The sequence below is a fragment of the Vulpes lagopus genome, chromosome 2 (genome assembly GCF_018345385.1).
Source record: "Vulpes lagopus strain Blue_001 chromosome 2, ASM1834538v1, whole genome shotgun sequence".
Lineage (NCBI taxonomy): Eukaryota > Metazoa > Chordata > Mammalia > Carnivora > Canidae > Vulpes > Vulpes lagopus.
This window is the reverse complement of record NC_054825.1, coordinates 157,821,101-157,846,190: the sequence shown is the minus strand read 5'-3', so window position 1 is coordinate 157,846,190 and position 25,090 is coordinate 157,821,101. Positions and strand designations below refer to the sequence as shown.

The 25,090-nt window shown below is 42.0% G+C and overlaps 2 protein-coding genes and 1 pseudogene across 2 annotated transcripts in view; 2 read left to right on the top strand and 1 right to left on the bottom strand.

The window, feature by feature from the left end:
* Positions 1-25,090, top strand: part of LOC121484192 (putative protein ZNF720) — a 99,179-nt gene that overhangs the window by 71,519 nt on the left and 2,570 nt on the right. Inside the window, exons 2-3 of the mRNA XM_041743058.1 lie at positions 6,098-6,192; positions 24,185-24,263. Of these exons, the coding sequence (XP_041598992.1) occupies positions 24,249-24,263 (15 nt within the window). The 5' untranslated portion in view covers positions 6,098-6,192; positions 24,185-24,248. The remainder of the gene's footprint in view (positions 1-6,097; positions 6,193-24,184; positions 24,264-25,090) is intronic.
* On the bottom strand, positions 2,293-3,252 carry LOC121478640 (annotated as a pseudogene).
* Positions 6,176-25,090, top strand: part of LOC121484158 (zinc finger protein 345-like) — a 104,815-nt gene continuing 85,900 nt past the window's right edge. The window contains exon 1 of the mRNA XM_041742993.1: positions 6,176-6,192. The gene's annotated coding sequence lies outside the window, so the exon portion shown is untranslated. The remainder of the gene's footprint in view (positions 6,193-25,090) is intronic.

The window sequence follows — 25,090 nt, the reverse complement described above, 5'->3', positions numbered from 1 at the left end:
CCCAGATGAAAGTCCCTTTGTTCCTCACTGTACTAAAGAACACTGAGCAAGTGTAGAGACGCAAACAGATAGAAACTGATTATTTCCATGGCAATTGGTTATTAGAAAAACAGACGAAGAATCGTGATCCATAATATCTAGAAATTTTTAGGTTAGAACCAATGGATACATTGTTGAATTCAGGATTGTGGAGTCAATTTGAGGAAGAGGTGGTACACATGGGACTTTGTTTCAGTGTACCACCTCACCAGAACGTGAGTTCTGGTGTCACCTGCAATGAGTCCTCTTTGGACCAAAGACTTTTTAGTAGCTGTAGCATTTATTTTGCATTCGTTAAAATTAAAAAGTTTTCGGGACGACTGGGTGATTCAGTGGTTGAGTGTCTGCCTTTGGCTCAGGGCATGATCCCAGAACCCTGGGATCGAGTTCCGTGTCAGGCTCCCTACATGGAGCCTGCTTCTCCCTCTGCCTATGTCTCTTCCTCTCTCTCTCTCTCTCTCTCTCTCTCATGAATAAATAAATCTTTAAAAAAATTTTTTTTTTCTAATTGTCCCAGAAAATGTCAAGCATTTATGTTAACTTGCTTTTTCTTTTATTTTCTGAACTAGGAAAGAGACAAAATTGATTAAAATAATGTGAACTCAGTGTATTGAATTTCTTTGAGCAGGCTTAGGAATGACAGAGCTGGAAGCACCCCAGAGTCAGGGATATCAGGGCCTACAGCCAGCTCCCTCCCTAGGCCAAACCAGATCCACCCCCCTTCTGAGGCTGTGTGCAGCTCTGGCCTGGCCTGGCTCTGGATCTCCTCCACTCTCAGGACAGATTAGAGGAGATCCGATTCTGAGTGGCTCTTCCTTTCATCTCTCCAGGGCTGGTGCTCACAATTACCAAAACCCAGAATCCAATGAATGGGGCAGAGGACCCTATATTTTCGTGCCTTCATTTCTGTTTTTATCATTATGTTGTGTGCTTCACCAGCCTTCCACCCAGAATCCTGTTTTCTATTCCTGCAGATTCAATAGTTCAGTAGTTGCTCAAGTAACAAAACATAAATATATGTATACGTTATGATGTGATTAAAACAATCTAGCTAATTAACATGCCCATGCCCTCATAGTGTTAGAAGTTTTTATTTCTGATTTTTAAATTAATTTTTGTTGAGAACATCGACGATATACTCTCTTAGCAAATATCAAGTGTAATAGACCTAGAATAATGTGCAGTCACCACGCTGTACTTCAGATCTCCAGAATTTATTCTTCCTTCATAAATGAGATTTTGCACCATTTGACCAACGCCTCCCACTTTGCACTCTGCCATGTCCTAGCATCACAATTCTATTCTGCTTTTAGAAGCTCAACTTTATTAGACTACAGATATAATTGAGATAAAACAGTATTTGCAATTTTGTGTAGCTTATTCCATTTATCCTCCAGGCTCATCAACTTTGTCCAAAATGGAAGAATGTCTTCTTTCTTCTGTTTCTTCTTTTTGAAAGACTGAATGGTGCACATATATGTATTATATTCTATGATATATGTATTTTAAATCTTGATATTACATAATCCATATATGTCATATTTTCCTTAACCACTCCTCATAGAAAGCAGGAAAACAACAGGAAGATGACACTCCCTGTTTGCTAGAATAACTAAATTTAAGAAAAAAAGAAAATTTTAGGAACACCTGGGTGGCTCAGTGGTTGAGCATCTGCCTTAGGCTCAGGGAGTGATCCCAGTCCAGGGATCCAGTCCCACATCGGGCTCCCTGTGAGGAGCCTGCTTCTCTCTGCCTATGTCTCTGCCTCTCTCTGTGTCTCTCATGAATAAATAAATAAAATATTTTAAAAATTTTATTAACACTAATGTGGAGGAATTAAAATAGTCCTACATTGCTGATGAGTATGAATAAAGTATAGGAAAAGTGGCATTTACTTTATAAAGTGAAACATTTTCTATCCTGTTAAAAAAATGTAAACACAAGAATGAAAACTCTAATCTCTTCCTTTCTGTATTTTTCCATTCATCCATATTGCACTCCTATAGTTTACAAACATTTTGGGGAGGGGGCTGGGTACAGTATACTTTATCCATGGTACATGATAAAGTAGAGTTCCCCCAGCCCCTCTTCTTCTTCAGTGGGTCTGGGATGGTAACTGGAAGTCAGAAGATTCTCTGTGTTGGGGGATGACTCAGTGCAAGGACTCCCCAGCAGCTGAGGGCTTCTCTCTTCCTCTTGCTCTTTTTCAGGCTGGTGGTCCAGGGGGTTCTTAGTCCTTGGAGGCCATGCAGACTATAAGGTTTGGCTACAGGTGCTGTAGCCAAATTCATTGTTATACCATGAAATGAGCTTGACAGGGTGGTTGTTGAGAGCAATGCCAACCCCAGCATTGAAGGTAGAAGAGTGGTGTCCCTGTGAAAGTCTCAGGAGACAAGTTGGTCCTCAGTGTAGCTGGGAATGCCCTTGAGCTGGTCATCTGATGTCAGCTTCACTACCTTCTTGATGTCATCATATTTGGAAGCTTTCTCCAGGCGGCAGGTCAGATCCATGACTGACACATTGGGGTTGGGGACACAGAAGGCCATGCTAATGAACTTTCCACTCAGCCTCAGCTCAGGGATGTCCTTGCACTGCTGGTAGAAGTAGGGGTAATGTACTGGGCAAACCCTCAGCCATCATATCAGTTTCCCTAAGAAGCCATCCATGGTCATCTGAGTAGCAGTGATGGCATACATAGCCTGTGGTCATGAGTCCCTCCATGTTTTCATGGATGACCTTGGCCAGAGGGTCCAAGCAGTTTGTGGTACAGGAGACATTGCTGAGAATCTTGAGGGAGTTGTCATATTTCTCATGTTTCATGCCTGTCACACGTGGGGGCATCAGCAGAAGGGGCAGAGATGAAGACCCACTTCGGCTCACCATTCATGTATGCCCCAGCCATCTCTATGATGATGAACACCCCAGTGGACTCTACAAAATGCCTAGTAGCAGCATCACCCAATTTGATATTGGTGGAATCACACTCCTGGAAGATGGAGATGGGGTTTCCATTGATAATAAGTTTCTCATTCTCAGCCTTGACTATGCTATGAAATTGGCCATGGATGGAATCATACTGAAACATGTAGATTATGTAGTTGAGGTCAGTAAATGGGTTATTGGTGGCCACAATATCCATTTTGCCAGAGTTAAAAGCAGCCCTAGTGACCAGGTGCTCAATTGGTCAAATCCGTTTACTCCAGCCTTCACCATTGTGTCTTGGGGGCACAGCTGGCACTACCAGAAGACATGGCTGTCTATTGATTGAGGAGGAGTGGAGAGCCACAAACATTTATTTTTAATTGATAGGGAAACAGGAGGCAAGGCAGATAGGTGGGGCCCAGTATGTACATCTTTATGGTTATTATAGGACACCTAGAGCTCAGCTCACAGGATGTTATGGGGATTAAATTACATCATATATATGAGGTCCTCATAACTTCCATGTGAACAGAGAACACTCAATATTGCAGTAATCAATGTACACATGTCATTTTCCAAATAGAGACTTGCTCAGACATTAATGTATTCACTAGCCTTTCTGCAAATTTTAAAATGCTATGAAAACATGTGGTCACAAAAAAAAAAAAAAAAAAGGAAAGCATGTGGTCCTTCAAGATGATTATGGTGATCTTTGCTGGGAACCCACAGTAAACTCAAAACAGAGAAGAGTAAATAGTAGACTCTTTCCTGGGAACTCATCTGGAGTTGTTGGGTTGACATAAGATGGTGGATGTGGAGGGCTCAAGTGTGTTGTGACTGCATCCTCTAGTGTCTAGTTTAGTGTCACTAAATGTGGAGCAACATCAGCACTAACAAGGAACCTGTGAAAGATGCCAATTCTCTGATCCCATTCCAAGCCTACAGAATCACCATTTCTTCAATGGGACTTAGAATACAAAGTGATTTCTATGCATATTGAAACTTGAAAGCACATCATTGCTTATTAGCGTGGGTTTACAGTAAAGATGCCACAGTGAGTTTTAAGAACCACCCTCACCTGGGCCCTCTGCCAGAGTCTATTATAAGAGCAGCAGTGCTGCTTTAACTGTGTGCTCCAGGTGATTCTCAGGCCAGAGTGAAGCACAGGATTTACAGACATACTTGTGAGAGCTGAGCCCAGCTTTCAGTTGAAGAGAAAACTGTTTGGTCTGGACTTGGAAGGGGCAGGTCAGTGCAGCCCAGTTTCCTCATGCTGTGGCAGGATTTGTGGCTGTCTGTGGGAAGGGAGGGCATCTGATACCAGGAAGGAGAAACTCACATGTAAGTGTCCACAGAGGAGTTCCTTTTTTCTGAATCTTTCTTGTGACAAAGGAGAGGGCATCTTTTTGTGCATTTCAAGATCCTTCTGCCTCTGAGCTAGCTGATAACAGCAGGTGAAGAGGCCTTGCTGAGTGAGGCCTTTAGAAGCTTACATGTGTGATTTCTTTACATAATATCACCTGAGAAAGAAACCTAGGAGGGAAAGGAGAGGAAGAAATGACTCTCAGGTAAATTTTGTCTTGACGTAGCTCAGGGATTGTGTCTTCATTTTTTACTGAAAGGCCATCTATTTAGAACTTGCAGATTATTACTTCTCTATCTCTGGTGGTTCTGCCTAGTAAATTTGTTTTAGACTACTATTTATTCTTTTAAGAATAGTAAAAAAAAAAAAAAAAAAAAAATAGCCCTTTAGGATGTTCCTCTCTTACATCCCTGGGGCTGTGTCTCCATTTTCTCCAGCCAGGCTTTCTATGCAGCATGAAGAATTCCTACCTTGAAACCTGCAACTATTGAAAATATTCCCTTTGCTAGATCAACAAGGGGATGTGTTGATACCCATGATTCTCACCTGGGGATGGGTCAGGTTTCAGGACCCCAGTGAAGGAGGGGAATATATAATATTTAGATTCTGTCTGGGTGTGGTCTGAGTTTATGGAAACTAGATGAACATGAACAAACAAACCAGATGGCTTATGCGCCCAGAATAAGTCAAAGTTCTGAAAAAGAGGGACACCAGGGTGGCTCAGTGGTTGAGCATCTGCCTTTGGCTTGGCATGATCCCAGAGTCCCGAATTGGGCTCCCTGCATGGAGCCTGTTTCTGTCTCTGCCTATGTCTCTGCCTCTCTCTCTGGGTCTCTCATGAATAAATAAATAAAATCTTAAAAATAAAAAAGTTCTGAAAAAGCCTCGCTGTCTAGACTGCTTTAATGAAAGACTTAATGTTTGAAATACATTAAAGATTACAGGACATGGGAGCAATCTGTGGCTTGAAATTTCATAAAGCTGCTATATTTTTATGATTGGTATCATCAGATGATTTGTTTTGTGAATTTTATCCTAACAATGAGGAGTCCTACATGCTTCAGGTCATTGATACCAATTTGTCTTGTTGCATCTGATGTTATCTTTGTTCATTTGGTTCAGGGTTTTTCTGCCAGATTCCTGTGGAAAATGAAAGCTCTCATCTTTCTTTACTGGAGATCCTGGCCTTTGCAAATAAATGTTCTAAATGGTCTTTGGTTTAATGAGTTTCCATTTTATTCTGTACACGGTCACAGATATTCTCTCCTTTATTACTTTTTTTTATTTTCAGCAAAGAAAAGTACCATGTAATTACTGTATATTCAATTGTCTTGAAATTCTATAGTGTAACTCAACACCAATGACAAAGGACATTATTTTAAGGAATTAATCATGCATTTGTTGGTGTAAGGAAGGAAGCAGTCATGATGCTTTATCTTGACTTTATCCTTGTCTTTCCCTAAGGTTATCTGTAACTTCACTTTACATTAGTGATAATTCTAGAAACTAAGTGGCATAGAATATTGTTGCCCACATCTTAAAATCAGATATCTGTTTTTTATTTCTAATTCAGTAGTACTTGGAAATAGAGTTTAGGAGCTGAATATTGAAAATGCTTCCTAAGTATTCTAATGAGGCCATCAGAAAACAGCATTTTGAGAAATAATTTTCTATATTCTTCTGTAATATGCTCTCTTCTTTACTGAGCATAGTATTGGATTTAAAACTGTAAATTCTCCAGCAAGAGTCATGTTTCTTTTTTCTTGTCCATAGATCTTGCTGTCTCTAGTTTGAATCTGGTCAACCTCGTTGGAAAAGTAAAGAGCCCTGGCACATGAAGAGAAAGGAGACCATAGTCGCACACCCAGGTAGGTGGGAATGAATGAAGCAGGTGACACAGGTGAAGGCCAAAAGTTAAAGGAGAAAATTTGATTTTAAAATGTGGTTTTACGAAGTTCTACTTGAATGTAAAGATTCTGGAAGCCTAGGTTTAATTCTCTGTGGTCACAGAGGGACATTTCCTGTCTCACTCTTCACATGCTCCGACATCCTCTAAGAACTAACCTTCTTTCTGTTCTAGTGTCTTCTTTGGCATTCACAGTGAAATCTAAAAGCCTCCCATGGCCAGTAAGAGTCTATGATCCTATTAATGTTCCCATGCTTTTGGGGACATGAGAAAAATCTGTACACATAAGGAGTTTCGAAGTGGAGGCCCCAGTGTGATTTACTCCTTTCCCATGTGGGGTGCACTTATCTTTTGGAGACACACACAAAACCGGGTACATCAAGATTGTGGGCTAGACTGACCTTCCCCTACCAAATCTTAGGCAAAGTAGCCTTCCCCATGGAGGCTTTCCCATTGAACAGACTCTGGGCTCCATCCTCAGAAATGTACCTGGGAGCCTTAGTGTTTACTTTGGCCTCACAGTGTAATAATTTACTTCGTTAAGACCTAATTGGTGCTAGGCCCCATCAAGGGATCTTTGTGGTTAGCATACTGGATATGATAGTTTTAAAACCTACACTGGAGATCCCAACATGAGTCGGTAGCTGAGAACTAATTTTCAAACATCATTAAAACTTCATGTATATTCAGGGGAATCCCTGGGTGGTTCAGTGGTTTAGTGCCTGCCTTCAGCCCAGGGCATGATCCTGAAGACCCGGATCGAGTCCCACATCGGGCTCCCTGCATGGAGCCTACTTCTCCCTCTGCCTGTGTCTTTGCCTCTCTCTCTCTCTCTCTCTCTCTCTCTCTCTCTCATAAATAAATAAAATCTAAAAAAAAAATTTAATGTATATACAAACCATGTGAGGTTCCCATTAAGGACAGATTCTGGGGGCCCTGTGGTCTGATATCATGGCTCCCTAGGTGTGGATAAAGCCCATTAATGTGTATTTATAACAGCCATTGAGGACACCATCTTCAGACTTCATTTCCAGTAGCATTAAGGTAGAGAAAGCAGAAGAACCCCTGAGTCCCTTATACAAAACTGTCCATTCTCAACATAAATGCCGTCAATCCCACTGATGAGTAGTAACAGCTTCTACAAAGATGATCTCTGCTCATCCCCTGCAATATACAAAGGGACTAGATAAGGCAGTGGTATCTGAGCAAAGCTGTTTGGGATAAATAATATGCACTCATTCCTGAAAGAAAGGTTTATTGAGCATCTACTACATGTTCCAGGTATATGTGGATGCATTGGATATGTGTCCAGGACACTGTGGTGGGAATCTTACATACAATATGCATGTTAATCATTCTGAAGCCCTGGGAATTGGGTACTATAGGCTCATTTTCTCCTGGATGATTTGGGTGCTGGGTGTGCCTCCTTGGGAGTAAAGATTCCTTCTCTTATTTTTCATGATTACTAATCTTAAAAATAATGTTGGATGTGATGTCACAAATATAGAGAGAAGACTGGGACATAGTAAGTGTGGATTAGAGGCTCTGAGGATAATTTGATGGACCATCATTTGCATTTATGTATTTGTTAATTTTAATTAACTGTGGACTGTCCATGGACATCTCAAGAATGGAAAGCAGGATGGTATGTGTTACCTTGGAAGCACTGGTTTGACCAGAAATACAAAACTATCTTTTTTGCTCTGCTTTATCTGAGTCTGAACCTCGGGAAAGTGTAAATACCAGTTTAGGCCACCCAGCAGGTGGAGCTGCTAGGAACTCTGTTCTTTGAGCTGTTATAACAAGGGAGGCACAGGGACTGGCAATGGAGCTTGGTGAGCAATTTTGTGGTCTAAGAGGTCTGGTTTTTTTTTTTTTTTTTTCTTGTTTTTTTTTTTTTTTCAGATTTATTTTATTTATTCATGATAGAGAGAGAGAGAGAGAGGCAGAGACATAGGCAGAGACACAGGAAGAGGGAGAAGCAGGCTCCATGCATGGAACGTGACGTGGGACTCGATCCCGGGACTCCAGGATTGTGCCCTGGGCCAAAGGCAGGCGCCAAACCGCTGAGCCACCCAGGGATCCCCTGTTTTTTTTCTTTAAAGGTTTTATTTATTTATTCATGAAAGACACAGAGAGAGACAGGCAAAGACCTAGGCAGATAGAGAATCAGGCTCCTCTCAGGGAGTCTGACGCAGGACTCAATCCCAGGACCCCGGATCATGTCCTGAGCTGAAGGCAGATGCTCAGTTGCTGAGCTACCCAGGCATCCCATCTTTAAAGATATATAAATATATTTTACATATTATATATTATATATTAAGCCTGAAGCAAGGCTTAATCTCACAACCCTGAGATCGTGACCTGAGAGAAATCAAGAGCTGGTGTCCTGACTGAATCCATCTTTAAAGAAAAATTGGATTTGATTCTTACCCTTATGAAGGGATTCATCTGTCTCCTGTGTATAAACCTGAAGTTTCTTTTTTTAAGAATTTATTTATTTACTCATGAGAGACACAGGGAGAGACGCAGAGACATAGGCAGAGGGAGAAGCTGGCTCCATGCAGGAAGCCCGATGAGGGACTGGATCCCGGGACTCTGGGATCACGATGCCCTGAGCCAAAGGCAGACACTCAACCACTGAGCCACCCAGGTGCCCCTAAACCTGAATTTTGTTCAGATCCACTGGACAGGGGAAACAGTTATAATTGATTGTTGACATCTTCTAGTGAGTTTTCTAGCATCTTGCCAAAAGTTAGGGGTCTATGTATTTGGATCCTGTTCACAATGTTCCCATTGGGCTAGTTCCATCTAATGTTTGGCCTGACCTTACTGCAAGCATGTGGACCAATTGATATACATCTGAAAAACCAGCTTTGGAACTTTGAGTAAATATGTTAAATTCTTCAGCAAAACCATGGAGTTCCTCAGTCAGTTTAGGGAACTCTTTGACTATTGCTCAAAGTTCAGCCCTATTCCAGGGAAAATAAGATTTTTTTGTGGAGTGCCTGGGTGGCTTAGTTGGTTAAGCATCTGACTTCAGCTCAGGTTTTGATCCTGGAGTCCCAGAATCAAGCCCCACACCAGGCTCCCTGCTCATCAGAGAGGCTCCCTGCCTCTCCCTCTCCTACTCCCCCTGCTTGTTTTCTCTGTCAAATAAATAAAACATTTTTAAAAGATTTTACTTATTTATTCATGAGAAACAGAGAGAGAGAGAGAGAGAGAGAGAGGTAGAGACACAGGCAGAGGGAGAAGCAGGCTCCACGCAGGGAGCCCAACGTGGGACTGGACCCTGGATCCCCAGGATCAGGCCCTGGGCCGAAGGTGGCGCTAAACCACTGAGCCACCTGGGCTGCCCTAAATAAAATCTTTTAAAAAAGAAAGAAAAAAAGAGAAGAAAGAAACTTTGTATCCACTTAGATCTTCAGACGATTTAACATTAATGAAGCAGATTTTAGTACATTCAGGAGAGGAGGTAGCAGAGGGGACCTCAGAGGAAAAGGAAAGTGCAACAAAGGATAGACTGAGAGCAGAGATGAGAAAGGTAGAGATAGAGGACAGATTACACTGGAGGTGGGCCCTGACTACAGGGTGGCCTTCCTAGCAACTGTGACAAAGAAGGTCGGGTAGGGGAAGAAGAGGCCTCAGAAACCCTTTTTTTGTGTTTGTAATTGCTTGCCTTACTGACTTGAAAAATTGTATGTTGGCATGAGGCAATATGATGTTCCTGGTAGGGCTTGGAACCTTCAAAATACCAGTTAAATCAGGAATGCCATTCAGTTTTGTCAATTTTAGAATGATGATTTTAGCCAATTTTCCTTGGCTCATCTTTGATAAAAGTAACTTTGGAAAGATCAAAAAATCTAGTTATGGCCATTGAAGTTCTCGATGATTTCTAGTTAAGGCAGTCCATTCATATACAAAGGCCCTTGTGGAGGGAAAGCATCTTTTATACATAAGGAAGGTGTCTCTTCCTTTGACTGGAATAGCATAGTATCCTGGAGCAAGATGAAGTCCATGTAAGATCAAGTCTGTCTCTTCCTATCGAGTGTGCAACTGACTACCGGTGGTGGCACAAGAGAGCTCCTTGCCAACTCCATTTTAGTGAGGCATTCCATTACTCATTTTCACAGTTGGAAGGGAAAATTTGCTTTGTTCAGGAGGGTGGCAGATGGAGAACATGGTGGATTTATGTCCAAAGACAATCTACAAAGTCACATACCAAGCTGGATGTTTTTAAGGGGAAGGCACACAGGAGTAGTGAGCATTGACAGGCAGGGGAAGCAGTGCTACAGTGCTTAGTCATTCTTGATATGATCTCAAGGAGGCTTGCTGGCATCAGAGAGGCCTTTTTCTAGTAGAGTCAAGCTTGATCTTCTAGAAACATCAGATTCCTTGTTTCCCCCACATCAGAGGTCTGTTGAAATCTCAAGAAGCTACAATTACTCAAGCCTTAAGCTAGAGAGCATAGGTCAGTGAGTTAGACCCATGTAGCCAAGAGTGCTTGGAGTAGTTATAGTCTAAGAAAGTCTGTATTTGGAAAATAACATGATACATCATTAATGCCGTATTTATGGAGCTTTTACTCTGTGTACACACGTGGTGCTTTGCTGGGACCCCAGGAACATGTGAGTGAGTTAATCCTTATAATACTTTAAGGATCGGTATTAGGTGTCCCCTATTTCCCCTGAGAATGTAGATGCTGGGCCCTGCCTTTTTGTTTCTTTTTCTTCCTTAACATTATGTGTATAAAATAGGAGCTAAGTATAGATTGGAGGAATATACAAAACCAAACTGGAACGTAAGAGGAAGTTCTCTTCAAATTCAAACCGTTTGTATGGAGGACTTCACACAAATATGAAAGTTTCAAAAACTGACAAGGTATATATGTCTTTGAGGAGAAAAGCAGATAAAGAAAGGGAAGAAGAAGGTACAAGTCTGGGAACTCCCAAGGATGAGATAAAATTCACAGGAAGAAGAAAAAGAGTAAATATTTAGTAAACTATTAATCTCTGGGCCACTCAAAAACAATAGGCCATAGAGAACTTGGCTCAAACAGGTCTTATTAGGTTCCTTCTGTTTCTCATACCTAGTGTATATCATAATGTAGTTACATGTGGTAATAGCTCTCATCCTGGGGCAGCTTCTCTCTCTAAATTCTCTTTAGTCAGTGAAGGGGGTGGAAAAGACTTTTCCTAAATCTACTGGATTTTGTGTGCTTTTTAACTCAAGATAATCTTTCTGCCAATGTGACTCATCATGGGGCAGCTTGTGCTTGGCCCATACAATTTGTAAGATATTTTGTTGAATTAAATAAGACACACATGGAAAATAACATACTGCATGAAATCACATGGAATCTAAAAAAAAAAAAAGTGATATCATCAACATTAAGATTAGATTTGTTGCCAGGAACTGCCAGTGAAGGAAATGTTGAGACGTTTTTCAGATGGTAATGTGGAAGTTAGTAGTGGGAACCTTGGAGTCAGGAGATTTCAGCAGGGGGAGCTCTCAAGCCCTATGACTCAGGGTAGTATGGCAGATCCAGTGGGAAGGGAAGGTCTTGCCCGCCCTTACCTTGGAAATAGACTATACAATTCCAGCCAGAGGAAGAGATGCTTTTCTTATCCCCTTCCAGGCAATAGCTCAACCACTGAAAAATTGCCATCCTTCAAACTACCATTTTACTCCAAAAGAACTTTTAGTATATAACAGAGTTCTCAACTTCCCCCTTCTCTCCTCAAAACAGCATGCCTCTTTGTTTCCTAGGCTCACCTATGGTTTTGCCATAGCCTGTATGTCCCTAATTTGATACTCCGTTATTCCTGAGTAAACCCATTTTTTGGTGGAAAAAATAACTAGCAGTTTTTATTTACTTAAATTTTTTTAAAAGAATTTATTTATTTATTTATTCATGAGAGACACAGAGAGAGAGGCAGAGACACAGGCAGAGGGAGAAACAGGCTCCAGGCAGGGAGTCTGACATGGGACTCGATCCTGGGTCTTCAGAATCATGCTCTGGACTGAAGGCGGCACTAAACCGCTGAGCCACCGGGGCTGCCCTATTTACTTATTTTTAATTTATTCTTTTATTTATTTACTTATTTTTAGAGACCGAGAGAGAGAGCAAGAGTACAAGTGGGGTGTAGAGACGCGGGGGTGGGGGGGTGGATAGAGAGAATCTCATGCAGGCTTCATACTTATTGAGGAGCCATTGGAGGACTCGATCTCATGATCCTGAGATCATAATGTGAGCTGAAATAGAGTTAGACGACCAACTGTCTGAGACACTCAGGCACTCCAAACAGTTTTTATTTTTATTTTTTTTTAGCAGTTTTTATTTTTAAGGTTAAATATAACAATACTTGGGGCACCTGGGTGGCTCGTTTGGTCGTGCAGTTGGCTCTTGATTTCGGCCTAGGTCAAGATCTCAGGGTCCTGGGATTGAGCCCCATGTTGGGGTCCACGTGCAGTGGAGAGTCTGCTTGGATATTCTTTCTCTTCCTCTCCTCCTTTCCTTGTTTGCTCTCTTTTTCTCTGTCTTGAAATAAATAAATAAGTAAATAAGTAAGTAAGTAAGTAAATAAATAAATCTTTAAAAAAATCCATAAATGTCACTATGGTCACTTAAGATGAATAAATACTGGGATTCTGTTGCATAGCACACTGACTATAGTGATGTATTTAACGCTTGAAAGGTAAAAATGTGTCTAGAAAATTGTCACCACAAGAAAAAGTCTTAACTACATGGAGTGCTGGAAATGCTCATGAGTTTGATTGTGGTAAACATTTTGTAGGTAGATAAGGTTAAGGATCCACAGAAAAAGGGAAAGAAGACAAGGATTTCTTTACACAAGAGAAGCCACGATAGGCCCCCAGGTATTTTGTGATCTATGCCAGCACTACTTACCCATGCACCTCTTTGATGAATGTCCTGGAATATGTCAAAACTGCAGAAAGACATCAGTAGTTAATGATTTTAAAGCAGCAAAGAATGTAAATACAAACAGCCACCATCAATCCAGGAGATAGTCTAGCCATATCAGAGACAATAAATCCATGGTAAAACTCCCATTGCTGTTTCCAAAGTAAAGATTTTTTTTCCCTTTAAGATTTTATTTACTTATTCATGAGAGACAGAGAGAGGCAGAGACACAGAAGCAGCCTCCCCACCGGGAGCCAGATGCAGGACTTCATCCCAGAACCCGTGGATCATGCCTTGAGCCCAAGGCAGAACTCAACCGCTGAGCCACCCAGGCGTCCCCAAAGTAAAGATTTTCTTAACAGAGATTCTCTAGTGGATGTTGTGGGAATTAAACCCCTTTGAATGCCCAGATAACAGAATAAAGGAACCAGAGAACTGATGATGCCCACCCTTGCTGGTCATTTGACTTAAATCAACTGGGACCTGGATGTTGTGAATTTAGGATGGCTTTTGATGGATTTCATTCTGAAATGTCCTTTCCCCTGCCCCTTGATGAATATATGCATGTGCTCTTGATTTAAAACTCACCCAATTTTGTTGTTTGGGGAGCTACTTTTTTGGAAATGTCCTCCATATTCTCTTTACTTCCTGCAAGTAAAACCTGTCCTTTTCCTATTTTTGTCTTGGCCATGTTTTTTTTTGGCTCAACACCCACCATGAGGTGAGACCAGTGTCAGGTTATAATTCTCCATGTATGTGGATATGTATTGTTATAACTTCCAGCAACAAAAACAAGTGGATGTTCAAAAAATGGAAAACAAGGTCCTGATTGTGTACACAAAAGAAGTACTGACTTTAATGACAAAGACAGATATTTAGGCACTCAAACGTATATTTCTCTGCTCCCATGATACCTTTGGGTTTCAGCAAAGTGAGCACCAACTATTCCAACTGAGAATAGTCAGCCAAAGAAAATTTTGATCTCCTTCCACCTTTTCAGTGAGGGGAGGTCCCAGAGTGGGGCCAGCCTGGACAATCTTCAGAAGAAGGTGAATCTGGGTGGGTCTGTGAAGGGTGAGGGTTCTTGGCTTCTGCTCTCCCTGCTTCTGGTGGATTGCCAGTTCTGTCTTCCCGAGTTTGTGTAGAGGACAATGGCAGACTGCCCTAATATGTGCCCCTTGGCATATTGGTTTTTTGATATAAAAACTGTTTAGGAAACAGCCAATGCAAAAAGGACACTCTGACCCTGAGAAATTAGAAAATCAGTCTCCCATGTTATAGATACCCTTTCTGTACAAAGAGATAAAGAGGTATTCTTATGTGCATGGATAGGGAATTAGGAGCTGAGACATTGCATGAATAGACTGGTTACTTTTCACTACTTTATTACCACTACCTAAATTCCACTCCGAATTCTCTACTACTTGAAGGCCCAAACGGGAGTTTTTCTGACACTGTCAAATTCTCACAGATGTGTTATCTCTTTTTTCTAAGAATCATAAATATTATCAACATTAGTAATTTTTATGGGTCTCGCTTTCATTATTGAGCCTTTGGATGTATGTAACCAGACTTTGGAATTTTTTTCACCTGTAATCTGTCTCTGTCAGTTTGATACTTAGACTAGGTAAAATAATTCTGAATGATAAAGGAATACTGTTCCTCCTCAATAATTTATCTCTAGCGACAACTGGGTGGCTCAGTGGTGGAGCGTCTGCCTTCAGCTCAGGGCGAGATCCCAGGATCCTGGGATCAGGTCCCACATCAGGCTTCCTGCGAGGAGCCTGCTTCTCCCTCTGCCTATGTTGCTGCCTCTCTCTCTCTCTCTCAGTGTCTCTCATGAATAAATAAATAATTCTTTTTTTTTTTTTTTTTTTTTTTTTTTTTTTTTTTTTTTTTTTTTTTTTAATTTTTATTACTTATGATAGTCACAGAGAGAGAGAGAGAGGCAGAGACACAGGCAGAGGGAGAAGCAGGCTCCATGCACCGGGAGCCCGATGTGGGACTCGATCCCGGGTCTCCAGGATCGCGCCCTGGGCCAAAGGCAAGCGCCAAACCACTGCGCCACCCAGGGATCCCAAATAATTCTTTTAAAAAGATAATAATGATAATTTTTCTCAGGACTACTCGGGGGCTCAGCAGTTAAGCGTCTGCCTTCTGCTCAAGGCATGATCTTGGAGTCCCAGGATGCAGTCCCACATCAGGCTCTCTGCATGGAGCCTTCTTCTCCCTCTGACTATGTCTCTGACTCTCTCTCTCTCTCTCTGAGTCTCTCATAAATAACTAAATAAAATCTTTAAAATAATAATAACAATAATTTTTCTCTAAAATCTTAATGTATGTACAGGATTGAAAATGTATACATTCCTACCTCAAAGACGCATTCTATTTGCATACATAATGAAATTCTTGTGCTTCCAGGTTAAGCATATTCTCACATTGAGGGATTTTCATGACATCTTTTTACAGTGCCAATGGCGATGGCCATTGTATCAGATGCTGTGACACAGTGCAGGTAAAAATGGCCATTTTTAAAGACATTCTTGAGTATCCACTTTTGCTGTACACATGGTGTTGCTTACAGAGCCATCTGAGAGAGCTCTGGTCTGTCCCTGAGCTCTGGAGAAGTATCTGTGCAGTACCCCGAATGAATGAAAATTAAATAACTTTACGTCAAAACCCCTATGGGGCACCTGGGTGGCTCAGTGGTTGAGCATCAGCCTTTGGCTCAGGTCGAGATCCCGTGGTCCTGGGATCCAGTCCCACACAGAGCTCTCCGCAGGGAACCTGCTTCTCCCTCTGCCTGTGTTTCTGCCTCTCTCTCTGTGTCTGTCATGAATAAATAAATAAAATCTTAAAAGTCCCTATGTCTTCTCATATTTCTTTTTATTCCTTAGTAATGAAACAGGATTTGATGCCTACTGGTGGGGCAACCATTTTTGGGCCATGAGAGATGAAAGATGAGCACACGGCTGTTAATGGATAATAGAAGTACAAAAAGGGGAAGTAGAGCTACTCCATATATGATGTCTCAGTCGTTTTATCAGACATGGGCTTCCTACATATACATTGTGTATATAACAGAAAATATACATCTTCTTTTTAGAAGTATTTGTCATTCTTGGTATAGCTGAACACAAACTCACAGGTACAAAATGAAATGGATTCTTTTTTTTCTTTTTTAGAGATTTTGTTTATTTATTCATGAGAATCAGAGAAACAGGCAGAGACACAGGCAGAGAGAGAAGCAGGCTCCATGCAGGGAGCCTGACACGGGACTCGATCCGGGGTCTCCAGGATCAGGCCCTGGGCCAAAGGCAGCGCTAAACCGTGAGCCATCCAGGATGCCCCGAAATGGATTATTATATTTCAATTGTAATAATGTTAAATGTGAATAACCTGTTATCCAACTTCTTTGTACTGGATTCCACAGTAATAGAAATCCGAGTTCCACTCCAGGCAGGATGGGTAAAGGAGCAGCAAGGGCTGTGAAGGACCACGGAGATTATGGCCAAAAACTGGGTAGATTGAGGCAGAGATGCTCACTACCTCTGACTGCTAACCTGTGTCCCCACTCACTGGCAACAAGCACAGAGCCCAGAGGATGTGACTACCCTAATCATGGGCAAGATGGAATGAGGGAGTGATCAGCATTCCTGGAAGATCATCCATCTGTAGTGGATCAAACCAATGTTGGAGTTATACACCTGGGATACTAGTGGTTTGTGGAATCAAAGCACATGCCTTGCTGATCCTGCCTATTAGAGTGTCCCCAAGGCTTCATCTCTAACATCTAATCTGTGATATATCTTAAAGTATTGTCTATGATGCTTCCATCATCCAATACCCCTCACCATCCACTGCCAATAATTTAGACCTGAATAAGATCAGTAATTTCTGTATCCAACAGAATCTTACTGCTTATCAGTAACACGAGGGAATTCAGTTAAAGTATGAAGAAAAGTAGGAATTCCTTGTTCCCAGGAACTCACCATATTTGCCAAGTCCTCATCTCTATTACTTTTAGTCATCAGGTGACACCATGAGCATCTGATTTGGACTTTGGAGTGACTACGTGTTGGCTCCATATCCCTCCCTCCATTTCAAAAAGTGTTCTCCAGGTATATGTTTTGCTTTAAGATTTTCTGTATTTCTCTGACAGAGAGTGAGCACTACCAGTGGGAGCAGGAGAGGGAGAAGCTAAGCAGAGAGCCTAAGTTGGGGCTTTGTCCCAGGACCCTGGGCTCATGACCTGAACCACAGACAGATGCTTAACTGACTGGGCAATCCAGGTCCCCCTCCACTTATGCGTTTAGTAGGGCACCTCGGTGGCTACTTCCTTTGGCTCATATCATGATCCCAGGATCTTGGGATCCATCCCCCTGTCAGGCTGCCTCCTTCTCACTTTCCCTCTGCTGTTCCCTCTGCTTGTGCTTGCTCACGTGCACTCTATCTCCCTCCCTCCCTCCAATAAATAAATAAAATATTTTTAAAAAGATAGCCTTGGGTGCCTGGGTGGCTTGTTTGGGTGTCTGCCTTTGTCTCAGGATCTTAGGATCCAGCTCTGCACTATGCTCCCTGCTCAGTGAGGAGCCTGCTTCTCCCTGTCCCTCTGCTATTCCCCCTGCTTGGACTCTCTCTCTCAAATAAATAAGATTATTTTTAAAAAATATTTTATTTATGTTTCCCCCTTGGGAATGTAGGTCATTATGTTTCACCTATGTTCACACCCTTCTGGGTGTTAAATGTCTGAATTTATACTGTGGCCCATTGTCCTTGTATCCCTCTAATCTCAATTAAGAGGTCAGTGAGGACTCTACAAAACGTACAAAAAAATGTCTCAGATGCATTTGTAACTAGGAATGAAACTGAGATCAAGAAGAACTGGAGATGCTTAAAAAGTTAAGACAAGTAGAATTTGTCTTTCTGTATTCTGAGAGTCAGGTGTGTAACCCAGTAATAGGTATCCTCTCTCCACCTGCAGAATTCATGCAGTTCTTCTTCTTGTAATTTTTGTTTCTCATGCCTTTCCTCATGTTGGAATACTTTTCTCCATTTATGGGGTATCTATTTTACACCGAGTACTGCCACATGTAGATATTGACTTCATTTACACATCAAAGGGAACTGTCCATCATGACAGGGGGCTCAGTGTCTATTTGGATCTATGGACAGAGAGTCTTTGAGTTCCTGGGTAGTCCAGATGGAGCCACTGAGACAAAAACATATTTAGGTAATCTCTGTGGGGTTCTTCTCTACAGGGTATGAGGATGCATAGGTTGCCAGGAGAGTTGGTTGTTCACAAGGGCAGTGGTTGAGGTGTCATGTCAGAAATTATAGTAACTTGTGACTCTGCAGGGTGTTGTTTAGGGAATGCACTAGTGAGAAGGTATTGTGTCAGTTCATGTCCCCTGCAAACCAACTGACTACACAAAGTGGATAGCAAGCAGCACACCATCAGGAAGGAGTTTACCTAACCTGCCAACGGTCCCCCTATATAATATGTTATATATCCATGTGGATGTCTCAGCAGTTAAAAGGAGAAGAAAATGATACAATAGATGAACTGTGGGAAATATAATCACACATTATTTAATACACTTAATGGTGTATTAAATGTATTTAATACTCTTTTAAATATATTCAGAGGCCACTGAGAAAAGGGATTATTGGTGATATTACGTCACCATTATCAAATGCATGGTAAATACCACCTGTTGTCTACATTCTTAAGGTAAGGTAGGTTAATGTTGGTGGCAGGATAATACATTATTAGTGTACACATCAGTATTAACACATTAAAAACCAATATGTTCTATCATTAAAACATATTATGGGGCAGCCCTGGTGGCGCAGCGGTTTGGTGCCGCCTGCAGCCTTGGGTGTGATCCTGGAGACCTGGGATCGAGTCCCACATCGGGTTCCTGCATGGAGCCTGCTTCTCCCTCTGCCTGTGTCTCTGCCTCTCTCTCTCTGTGTCTATGAATAAATAAATAAAATCTTAAAAAAAAAAACATTATGATCACGCATATATAAAATTATGCATTTTAAATCCACTGTATGTTCCTTCTTGAAAATACAGATTACAAGCACTCAAGAAGCATTCTTTTTTTAAAATTTTACTTATTTATTCATGAGAGACAGAGAGAGAGAGAGAGAGAGAGGCAGAGACGTAGGCAGAGGGATAAGCGGGCTCCATACAGGGAGCCTGATGTAGGACTCAATCCCAGGACTCCAAGATCACACCCTGTGCCAACGGCAAATGCTTAACTGCAGAACCACCCAGGCCCTCAAGAAGCATTCTTGTTCGGATATATTGACCCCTTAGGAGTCATGATTTCAATACATAGGCTGAAGCAATAATTAAGAAATGTCAATATGTGGTCGTGTGCTTTTTTTCATATATATATATAGAAACTGGGTAGATTGAGGCAGAGATGCTCACTACCTCTGACTGCTAACCTGTGTCCCCACTCACTGGCAACAAGCACAGAGCCCAGAGGATGTGACTACCCTAATCATGGGCAAGATGGAATGAGGGAGTGATCAGCATTCCTGGAAGATCATCCATCTGTAGTGGATCAAACCAATGTTGGAGTTATACACCTGGGATATAGTGGTTTGTGGAATCAAAGCACATGCCTTGCTGATCCTGCCTATTTAGAGTGTCCCCAAGGCTTCATCTCTAACATCTAATCTGTGATATATCTTAAAGTATTGTCTATGATGCTTCCATCATCCAATACCCCTCACCATCCACTGCCAATAATTTAGACCTGATAAGATCAGTAATTTCTGTATCCAACAGAATCTTACTGCTTATCAGTAACACGAGGGAATTCAGTTAAAGTATGAAGAAAAGTAGGAATTCCTTGTTCCAGGAACTCACCATATTTGCCAAGTCCCCTCATCTCATACTTTTAAGTCATCAGTGACACCATGAGCATCTGATTTGGACTTTGGAGTGACTACGTGTTGGCTCCATATCCCTCCCTCCATTTCAAAAAGTGTTCTCCAGGTATATGTTTTGCTTTAAGATTTTCTGTATTTCTCTGACAGAGAGTGAGCACTACCAGTGGGAGCAGGAGAGGGAGAAGCTAAGCAGAGAGCCTAAGTTGGGGCTTTGTACCAGGACCCTGGGCTCATGACCTGAACCACAGACAGATGCTTAACTGACTGGGCAATCCAGGTCCCCCTCCACTTATGCGTTTAGTAGGGACCTGGTGGCTACTTCCTTTGGCTCATATCATGATCCCAGGATCTTGGGATCCATCCCCCTGTTCAGGCTGCCTCCTTCTCACTTTCCCTCTGCTGTTCCCTCTGCTTGTGCTTGCTCACGAGCACTCTATCTCCCTCCCTCCCTCCAATAAATAAATAAAATCTTTAAAATAATAATAACAATAATTTTTCTCTAAAATCTTAATGTATGTACAGGATTGAAAATGTATACATTCTACCTCAAAGACGCATTCTATTTGCATACATAATGAAATTCTTGTGCTTCCAGGTTAAGCATATTCTCACATTGAGGGATATTCATTAATCTTTTTACAGTGCAATGGCGATGGCCATTGTATCAGATGCTGTGACACAGTGCAGGTAAAAATGGCCATTTTTAAAGACATTCTTGAGTATCCACTTTGCTGTACACATGGTGTTGCTTACAGAGCCATCTGAGAGAGCTCTGGTCTGTCCCTGAGCTCTGGAGAAGTATCTGTGGCAGTACCCGAATGAATGAAAATTAAATAACTTTACGTCAAAACCCCTATGGGGCACCTGGGTGGCTCAGTGGTTGAGCATCTACTTTTGGCTCAGGTCTTGATCTGCGGGTCCAAGGATTGACCCATGTGGCTCCACATGGGGAGGCCTGCTTCTCCCTCTGCTTGTATCTCTGCCTCTCTCTCTCTCTCTCATTACAGATGTTATGGACCTGCTTGGAGATTTTGTATGGGTGTCTCAGGGAGAGGTGATGCAAAAGGCTTCTGTCCCTATTCTTTCTAGGAAATAATGCATGTTCAATAGATATAGAAAGAGGTGTGGTTTATCAATTACACAGTCTAGAGGTTCATCCAGAGTTAAAAACGACTAAATTGGTTAGAGGGGCACTTCTATGTAACTTCTATGTGAACAAGATCCTCTATGATTATTCTGTTGCAGGAAATGGAAGGATTTCCTTGTTTTGTGAGGTTGGTTATATACCAAGAATAAATTAGATGGGAGAAGTCTATCAGGAATAGAGCTAGTATCAGAGATTAATTTCTTTAAAGCTTTTATTTTTTTTTTTAAGATTTTATTTTATTTATTTATTCATGAGAGACAGAGAGAGAGGCAGAGCCACAGGCAGAGAGAGAAGCAGGCTTTATGCAGGGAGCCCAATGTGGGACTGGATCCCAGGTCTCCAGGATCACGACCTGGGTCAAAGGCAGGTGCTCAACTACTGAGCCACCCAGGCATCCCATTTATTTAGTTATATGACTGAGAGTGAGAGAGAATGTGCATGTGAACAAGCAGGGGGAGAGGTTCCATCCCAGGACCATGGAATCATGACGTGACCTGAAGGCAGATGCTTAACTGTGCCACCCTGGAGCCTCAGAGATTAACTTTTTATATGATAAAGAGTTACCTGCCTGTTGTGGCAACCTATTCCTTGACAAACATTTGCTCTTTCCTTTTTCCTGTGAATATGCTTCCCCATTTTTGAAATTCTATATCCTTATACTCTTCTTCTTAAGAGACAGTGGCATGCATATATGCATTAATTGCCTGTCTTTTTTTTTTTTTTTTAAAGATTTTATTTATTTATTCATGAGAGACACACAGAGAGAGAGGCAGAGACACAGGCAGAGGGAGAAGCAGGCTCCATGCACGGAGCCTGATGTGGGGCTCCGTCTCGGGTCTTCAGGATCACACCCCGAGCTGCAGGTGGCACTAAACCGCAGCCCCCCGGGGCTGCCCATTAATTGCCTGTCTTAAGCCTCATGTGTTTGGGGTTCCCATAATTAAGAAATCTTTTGTCTTGTGAATCTGTCTGAAATCTGTGTAATTATCAGACTGGCCAAAGAATTGAGAACAGATGAGGAAAATGTTTTCCTCTCCTGCACATTCATTCTGTTCTCACAAAGTGACCTCTGTGCTTTAGGGCAAAAATATGACATGAAGACCGTGTTGGGGATGAAGAACAGTAGCTTTATATAGCTTTGCCAGATGGAGGAGGATGCAGGAAGATAAGGCCCCAGAAGTAGAAGCTCACTCTGTGACTGGGGCTGAGGGGTTTCGTAGGCATGTATAGGATCTGGCCTGTTGGAACAGGAATGGTGTCTGTGCTGCCAGCCTTGCTCACCAGGTTTTCAGAGTGGTACTGGATTCCTGAAAACAGAAAACAAAAGCTAAGAAGGGGGGAGAGGAAGCTTGGCGAGGAGAGGGAAAAGGATACTTGGTTTACACTGTGAAGCCTTGCTGTTGTTTTCATGCAGCCATTTGATTTTTGTTTGACTTTATACTCTTTAGAGGTTTTAGTTTGAGTCACCAGGATAGCTGAAGTAAGCCACGTCACACTTTACATTGAGAAACCACTCAATAATATTTTCTAGAATCCCTAAAATAAAAAGAATAAAACCAAATTTTAGTGTCAATATGAGGAATTAGAATTCTCATATGTTGCTGATGAGAGAGTAAGAAGTAAAATCACTTTGGAAAACCATTTTTGCAGTTACTTATGAAAATAAACATTTCCGGGTAACCTGGGTGGCTCAGTGGTTTAGCACTGCCTTCAGCCTAGGGCATGATCCTGGAGTCCCAGGATTGAGTCCCATGTCAGGCTCCCTGCATGGAGCCTGCTTCTCCCTCTGCTTGTATCTCTGCCTCTCTCTCTCTCTCTCTCTCTCTCATTAATAAATAAATAAAATCTTTAAAAAAACCCACAACATTTCCTTACTGACTGGAGCGGGGGGGGGGGGGGGGGGGGGGGGGTGGGGGTGGGGGTGGGGAACATTTTGTCACCAAAAAATATATCTCTTTAAAGATTATTTTAGACCAGGTTTGGGTTTTCTTATGTTTTTGTGTGGAGGGTGGTGTTTTGGTTTGTTTGTTTTGAGGGGGAGAGAGAGAGAAGGAAAGCAGGAGCTTGTGGGCAGGAGCCAGGAAGGGGGAAGAGGAGCAGAGGTGGAGCAACAGAATCTTAAGCAGGCTCCCTCCTCAGTGGACCCTGACCTCATGGCACTGAGATCAGGACCTGAGCTGAAATCAAGAGTCACATGCTCAGCCTACTGAGCTGCCCAGGCGCCCCTCTGCTGTTATTTTAAAGAAACAGCAGACAAAGGAAAAGCTCTGAAACCCAGTTTGTTTACTTTTGTGAAAGACATTTTCATTTATAAGGGAACGCTCCGTTTGTAAGAGTCTGTCCCTCTGTGTAGCAGAAAGAGGCAGAATGTGTAAAGTGCCAGAAATTCTGATCAGTGGAGAAGGCATGGTTTTAAATCTGGATAACAATCATAGCCTTAGTGACTCTCCTTTGCCCGATCACTTCTCTCACTTGCTTTCCAGTAGGATAATTATGTGGAGTTTCAAGAGCGATCCTTGCTGGTATCCTTCTTCTATGTTTCTGTCAATTGGTGTGGGTGGAAAGGACAGTGTTGTTTTAAATAAAGGCTCCGGGTGATTTTAAGTGAGGTCAGGTTTAAGCATGAGGGCTTCCAAGTTATTTTATGAGAGTTGAGAGCAAGCTTTGGCCAAGGAGAGGTAACTGGTCTCCCCTACTGTGATTTCTGGAGGGTCAAGTCTGGGCAGCACACCCTCGGTAGGCGGTAGCTGAATTTGTTGTAGTCTGTAGGAGGGGAAGCCCCCTGAAAGGAAAGAATGAAAAGTCAGTGATTGGTCTCCTCGTAGGAACTCAGTTTCTGAAAGGCCCCTGAGGCAAAGGATTAGGAAGTTTTGGGGCCTTTTCTGCATTTCAAAGTCCTGCTTTCTGGCGAGCAGTTTAGAGGTGCAGAGGCTCTGTTGGTGGCTTTAAAGGCATTTTCTCCTGATGCAGCTGTGATTTCTCCATGAATCTCTTCTGAGAAAGAAATCTAGAGGACAAGGTGAAAGAAGAAGAAATGGCCAGTTCTCAGGTAAGCCTTGCATCTGAGGTCAGAGGCTATCATGTTTTCCTCCTGGAATTCCATTAATTTAGAAATTGCAAATGTTGGTTCCTCTAGTTTTGATTTTTCTGCCTTATGTTTTCACCTGATGTTTAAAACCTTTTCAAAAGTGACTTTAGAACACTTCTTCCCTATATCCCAGAGCCTCTCTGCCTTCTCTCCAACATGGCTTCCAACAGCGCATCAACAGTTGTCCCTTTGAATTAAAGTCCTGCAAGTAGGGATCCCTGGGTGGCGCAGCGGTTTGGTGCCTGCCTTTGGCCCAGGGCGCGATCCTGGAGACTCGGGATCGAATCCCACGTCAGGCTCCCGGTGCATGGAGCCTGCTTCTCCCTCTGCCTGTGTCTCTGCCTCTCTCTCTCTCACTGTGTGCCTATCATAAATAAATAAAATTAAATTAAAAAAAAAAGATTAAAAAAAAAATAAAGTCCTGCAAGTATTGAAAATATTCCCTTTGTGACAGATTCACAGGGCAAGTCTTTGAGTCCAACATTCCTATTGCTGATGGAGTCTGGTTGGAATATTAGTCAAGAAAAGCAGTTCTTATTTAAGTCCCATCTGGATGCTTTTTGACCTTTGTGTAGACCAAGAGGGAGAAAATGTATAAATAAACATAATGGGTATGAGGCTCAGAGTATCTGGGAAAATTCTTCTTTGGTCGGAACTAAGGGAGGGCGGAGTGGGAGTCTTGCTTTTTAGATTGTGGAAATGATCCTTTATTTAAAATATACTATATGTGATTGAAGTTTGTATAAATGCAGTATATTCTCAAATCAATTTATATTCTGATCTAATGT